This window comes from Homarus americanus, unplaced genomic scaffold (assembly GCF_018991925.1).
Source record: "Homarus americanus isolate GMGI-L3 unplaced genomic scaffold, GMGI_Hamer_2.0 scaffold22808, whole genome shotgun sequence".
NCBI classification, from domain to species: Eukaryota; Metazoa; Arthropoda; class Malacostraca; order Decapoda; family Nephropidae; genus Homarus; species Homarus americanus.
In genome coordinates this window covers 23,061-29,085 of record NW_024715740.1, presented here as the reverse complement: position 1 = coordinate 29,085, position 6,025 = coordinate 23,061, and the positions used below count along the sequence as shown (strand labels likewise).

Here is a 6,025-nt window from a genome sequence, read left to right as displayed (position 1 = left end):
GTCATCACGCTGCTGAAGGTTGTCGTCACGCTGCTGAAGGTTGTCCTCTCGCTGCTAAAGATTGTTGTCATGATGCTGAAGTTTGTTTTCACGATGCTGGAAGTGCTGTCGCCGCTGCTGGCTGCCGTCATCACGCTGATCAATGTTGTCGCCATGCTGCTGAAGGTTGTCATCACGCTGCTGAAGGTTGTTGCACGCTGCTGAAGGCTGTCGTCACGCTGCTGAAGGTTATCGCCACGCTGTTGAAGGTTGTCGTCACGCTGCTGAAGGTTGTTGTCACGCTGCTGAAGGCAGTCGTCACGCTGTTGAAGGTTGTCGTCACGCTGCTCAAGATTTTAATAAGGCTGCTGAAGGTACTATTACGCTGCTGAAGGTTATCGTCACGCTGTTGAAGGTTGTCGTCACGCTGCTGAAGGTAATTATTACGCTGCTGAAGGTTGTCGTCACCTGAAGGTTGTCATCACGTTGCTGAAGGTTGTCGTCACGCTGAAGGTTTTGTCACATTGAAGGTTGTCGTCACTCTGCTGAAGGTTGTCATCACGCTGAAGGTTTTCGTCACATTGAAGGTTGTCGTCAAACTGCTGGAGATTGTCGTCACGCTGCTGAGATTGTCGTTACGCTGCTGGAGATTGTCGTAACGCTGTTGGAGGTTGTCGTCACGCTGCTGAAGGTTATCGTCACGCTGCTGGAGGTTGTCGTCACGATGCTCGAGGTTGTCGTCACGCTGAAAGTTAAAGTTACCCTGCTGAAGGTTGTCGTCACATTGCTGGGTTGTCGTCTCGCTGCTGAAGGTTGTCGTCACGCTGGAGATTGTAGCGCCGCTGAAAGTTGAAGCTCGCCGCTGTTGTAGGTTGTCGTCACTTGCTGGAGATTTTCGTCACGCTGCTGGAGGTTGTCGTCACGCTGTTGGAGATTGGTCGCACGCTGCTGTAGGTTGTCGTCACGCCCCTGGTTGCTCCGTCACGCTGCTGAAGGTTATCGTCACGCTGCTGAGGTTGTCGTCACGATGCTCGAGGTTGTCGTCACGCTGTAAGTTAAAGTCACCCTGCTGAAGGTTGTCGTCACATTGCTGGATGGTTACGTTCTGCTGCTGAATTTTGTCTTCGCGCTGCAGGAGGTTGTCGTCACGCTGCTGAAGGTTGTAGTACGCTGAGTTAAAGTGACGCTGCTGGGTTGTCGTCACGCTGCTGGAGATTGTCGTCATGCTGCTGAAGGTTGTCTTTGCGCTGCAGGAGGTTGTCGTCACGCTGAAGGTTGTCGTCACGCTGCTGGAGATTGTCGTCACGCTGCTGAAGGTTGTCGTCACTTGCTGGAGATTTTCGTCACGCTGCTGGAGGTTGTCGTCACGCTGCTGGAGATGTCGTCACGCTGCCGTAGGTTTTCGTCACGCTCCGATATGTCGTCACGCTGCTGAAGGTTGTCGTCACATTGCTGAAGGTTGTCGTCTCGCTGCTGAAGGTTGTCTTCGCGCTGCTGGAGGTTGTCGTCACGCTGCTGAAGGTTGTAGTCACGTGGAAAGTTAAAGTCACGCTGCTGAAGGTTGTCGTCACGCTGCTTGAGGTTATCGTGAGGCTGCTGAAGGTTGTCGTCACGCTGCTGAAGGTTGTCGCCCCGCTGTTGAAGGTGCTGTCGTCACGCTGCTGAAGGTTGTCGTCATGTTGCTGGAAAATTGTTTTCACATGCTGAAGGTTGTCATCACGCTGCTGAAGGTTGTCGTCACGCTGTTGAAGGTTGTCGTCACGCTGCTGAAGGTTATCTTCTCACACTCCTGGCTGCTGTCGTCACGCTGTTGAAGGTTGTCTCACGCTGTTTAAAATTGTTTTCACGATGCTGGAAGGTTATCATCACGCGTTGAAGGTTGTCGTCACGCTTGAAGGTTGTCGTCACGCTGCTGAAAGTTATCTTCACACTCCTGAAGGTTGTCGCACGCTGCTGAAGGTTATGTATCACGCCTGTAGAATGTCATCGACGCTGCTGAAGGTTGTCGCGCTGTTGAAGGTTGTCGTCACGCTGCTGAAAGTTATTGTCACGCTCCTGAAGGTTGTCATAACGCTGCTGAAGGTTGTCGCCATGCTGCTGAAGGTTGTCATCACGTTGCTGAAGGTTGTCGTCACGCTGGAAGGTTTTTCGTCACATTGGAGGTTGTCGTCACTCTGCTGAAGTGTTATCATCACGCCGAAGGTTTTCGTCAATGAAGGTTGCCGTCAAACTGCTGGAGATCGTCACCCTGCTGGAGATTGTCGTTACGCTGTTGAGGTTGTCGTAACGCTGTAGGAGATTGTCGTCACGCTGCTGAAGGTTGTCGTCGCGCTGCAGAAGGTTGTCGTCACGCTGCTGCAGATTGTCGTCACGCTGCTGAAAGTTGTCATCACACTGCTGGAGATTTTCGTCACGCTGCTGGAGGTTGTCACGCTGCTGGAGATTGTCGTCACGCTGCTGTAGGTTGTCGTCACGTTCCTGAAGGTTGTCGGGCTACTGGAGGTTGTCTTCACGCTGCTGGAAGTTGTCAAGTTGCTGGCTGGTTGTCGTCACCCTGCTGAAGGTTGTCGTCACGCTGAAGGTTATCGTCACTCTGCTGAAGGTGGTCTTTACGATGAAGGTTGTCGTCACTTTACTGAAGGTTGTCGTCACGCTTCTGAATGTTGTCGTCACATTGCTGGAGGTTGTCGTCACAATGCTGACGGTTATCGTTATGGCGAAGGTTAAAGTCACACTGCTGAAGGTTGTCATCACGCTCTTGCTGTTGTCGTTACGCTCCTGAAGGTTGTTGTCACGCTGCTGGAGGTTGTTGCCACGATGCTGGAGGTTGTCGCCACGATGCTGGAGGTTGTCGTCACGCTGAAGGTTAAAGTCTCCAAAGTGAAGGTTGTTGTCACGCTGACGGTTGTCGTCACATTTCGCTGAAGGTTGTCAGTCTTGCTGTTGAGATTGTCGTTACGCTGGAGACGTCACGCTGCTGGAGATTGTCGTCACGCTGCTGGAGATTGTCGTCACGCTGCTGAAGGTTGTCGGAACGCTGCTGAAGGTTGTCGTCACGCTGCTGGGTTGTCGTCACGCTGCTGAAGGTTGTCGTCACGCTGCTGGAAGGTTGTCGTCACGATGCTGGAGGTTGTCGCCCTCTGCTGGCTGGGTTGTCGTCTCACTGCTGGAGATTGTCATCACGCTGCTGAAAGTTGTCGTCACGCTGCTCGAGATTGTCGTCACGCTGTTGGAGGTTGTCGTCACGTTGTTCGAGATTGTCGTTACGCTGCAGGAAATTGTCGTCACGCTGCTGGAGGTTGTCACTACGCTGCTGGAGATTGTCGCCACGCTGCTGGAGATTGTCGTCACGCTGCTGGAGATTGTCGTCACGCTGAAGTTGTCGTCACGCTGCTGAACGTTGTCGTCACGGTGCTGGAGATTGTCGTTACGCTGCTGGAGATTGTCGTCACGCTGCTGGAGATTGTCGTCACGCTGCTGGAGATTGTCGTCACGCTGCTGGAGGTTGTTGTCACGCTGGTGAAGCTTGTCGTCACGCTGCTGAACGTTGTCGTCACGGTGCTGAAGGTTGTCGTCACGTAGCAAGGTTGTCGTCACGCTGAAGGGTTGTCGTCACGCTGTTGAAGGTTGTCGTCACGCTGCTGGAGGTTGTCGTCACGCTGGTGAAGGTTGTCGTCTCACTGCTGGAGATTGTCATCACGCTGCTGAAGGTTGTCGTCACGCTGCTCGAGATTGTCGTCACGCTGCTGGAGGTTGTCGTCACGCTGCTCGAGATTGTCGTTACGCTGCAGATTCTCGTCACGCTGCTGGACGTTGTCGCTACGCTGCTGGAGGTTGTCGTCTCACTGCTGGAGATTGTCATCATGCTGCTGAAGGTTGTCGTCTCACTGCTGGAGATTGTCGTCACGTTGCCGAAGGTTGTCGTTACGCTGTTGAAATTGTCGTGACGTCTGAAGTTGTCGTCACGCTTCTGGAGGTTGTCGCCACGATGCTGGAGGTTGTCGCCGCTGAAGGTTAAAGTCTCCCTACTGAAGGTTGTTGTCCGCTGACGGTTGTCGTCACATTGCTGGAGGTTGTCGTCTCACTGCTGGAGATTGTCATCATGCTGTTGAAGGTTGTCGCGTCTCACTGCTGGAGATTGTCGTCACGCTGCTGAAGGTTGTCGTTACGCTGCTGGAAATTGTCGTCACGCTGCTGAAGGTTGTCGTCTGACTGCTGGAGATTGTCGTCACCTGCTGAAGGTTGTCGTCAAACTGTTGGAGATTGTCATCACGCTGCTGGAGGTTGTCGTTACGCTGCTGGAATTTGGTTCACGCTGCTGGAGGTTGTCGCCGCTGCTGGCTAGTTGTCGTCACGCTGCTGGAGGTTGTCGTCACGCTGCTGGAGATTGTCGTCACGTTGTTGGAGTTTGCCCACGCTCCTCAAGGTTGTCCTCACGCTGGTGGAGGTTGTCGTCACGCTGCTGGAAGTTGTCGTCACGCTTGCTGGAGATTGTCGTCACGCTGAGGTTTCGTCACGCTCTGGTTGTCCTCACGCTGGTGGAGGTTGCCGTCACGCTGCTGGAAGTTGTCGTCACACTACAAGAGGTTGTCATCATGCTCAAGGTTGTCGTCACACTACAAGAGGTTGTCATCATGCTCAAGGTTGTCGTCACACTGCTGGAGGCTGTCATCACGCCTCGAGGTTGTCCTCAGCTGGTAGAGGTTGTCGCCACGCTGGAAGTTGTCGTCACACTACAAGAGGTTGTCATCATGCTGCTCAAGGTTGTCGTCACACTGCTCGAGGTTGGCCACACTGCTGAGGTTGTCACACTGCTGGAGGTTGTCATCACGCTGCTGGGTTGTCGTCACGCTGCTGGAGGTTGTCATCATGCTGCCTGGTTGTCGCTACACTGCTCGAGGTTGTCGTCACACTACAAGAGGTTGTCATCAGCTGCTCGAGGTTGTCGCCACACTGATGGAGGCATCATCACGCTTTGCTGAAGGTTACGCCATGTTGCTGGAGGTGCCATCATCTGCTCAAGGTTGCTCCTCACACTGCTCGGAGGTTGTCGTCACACTGTCGGAGGTTGTCGTCACACTGCTGGAGGTGTCATCACGCTGCTGAAGTTGTCGTCACGCTGTTGAGGTTGCAGAGGTTGTCGTCACGCTGCTGAGATTGTCGTTACGCTGCTGAAGGTTTTCGTCACGCTGCTGGAGATTGTCATCACGCTGCTGGAGGTTGTCGTCCGCTGAAGGTTGTCGTCACGCTGCTGGAGAGTTGTCGTCACGCTGCTGAAGGTTGTCGTCACGCTGCTGAAGGTTGTCGTCACGCTGCTGGAGATTGTCGTCACGCTGCTGGAGGTTGTCGTCCACGCTGCTGCAGGTTGTCGTCTGCTGGAGATTGTCATCACGCTGCTGAGGTTGTCGTCACGCTGCTCGAGGTTGACGTCGCTGCTGAGTTGTCGTCACGCTGTAGTTGTCGTACCTTCAGAATTGTCGTCACGCTGCTCGAGATTGTCGTCACGCTGCTGAAGGTTGTCGTCACGCTGCTGGAGATTGTCGTCACGCTGCTGAAGGTTGTCGTCACGCTGTTGGAATTGACGTCACGCTGCTGGAGATTGTCGTCACGCTGCAGTGATTGTCGTCACCTGCGGAGGTTGTCGTCACGCTGCTAGAGATTGTCGTCACGCTGCTGGAAGGTTGTCGTCACGCTGCTGAAGGTTGTCATACGCTGCTCGAGATTGTCGTCACGCTGCTGGGTTGTCGTCACGCTGCTGAAGGTTGTCCCCCAAGCGTCACGCTGCTGAAGGTTGTCGTCACGCTCCAGATTGTCGTCACGCTGCTGGAGGTTGTCTTCCGCTGCTGGGTGTCGTTAAGCTTCTGAAGGTTGTCGTCACGCTGATGGAGATTGTCGTCACGCTGCTGAAGGTTGTCGTCACGCTGCTTGAGATTATCGTCACGCTGCTGAAGGTTGTCGTCACGCTGCTGGAGATACGTCACGCCGGAGGTTGTCGTCACGCTGCATGGTTGTCGTCACGCTGCTGCAGGTTGTCGTCACGCTGATG

The 6,025-nt window shown here is 54.1% G+C and overlaps 1 protein-coding gene across 1 annotated transcript; it reads right to left on the bottom strand.

The window, feature by feature from the left end:
• Nucleotides 1–8: 8 nt before the first annotated feature.
• Nucleotides 9–3,844, bottom strand: LOC121857947 (putative leucine-rich repeat-containing protein DDB_G0290503; the record flags this gene model as incomplete). The annotated part of the gene is made up of 10 exons (XM_042354189.1): nucleotides 3,764–3,844; nucleotides 3,163–3,334; nucleotides 2,533–2,900; nucleotides 2,153–2,397; nucleotides 1,765–1,912; nucleotides 1,512–1,661; nucleotides 1,307–1,410; nucleotides 947–1,184; nucleotides 465–599; nucleotides 9–323 (listed from the first exon to the last, which is right to left on the bottom strand). Coding segments are annotated over exons 1-10 (1,956 nt in total), but the record flags the coding sequence as incomplete, so codon positions are not given.
• Between the last annotated feature and the right edge of the window lie 2,181 nt (nucleotides 3,845–6,025).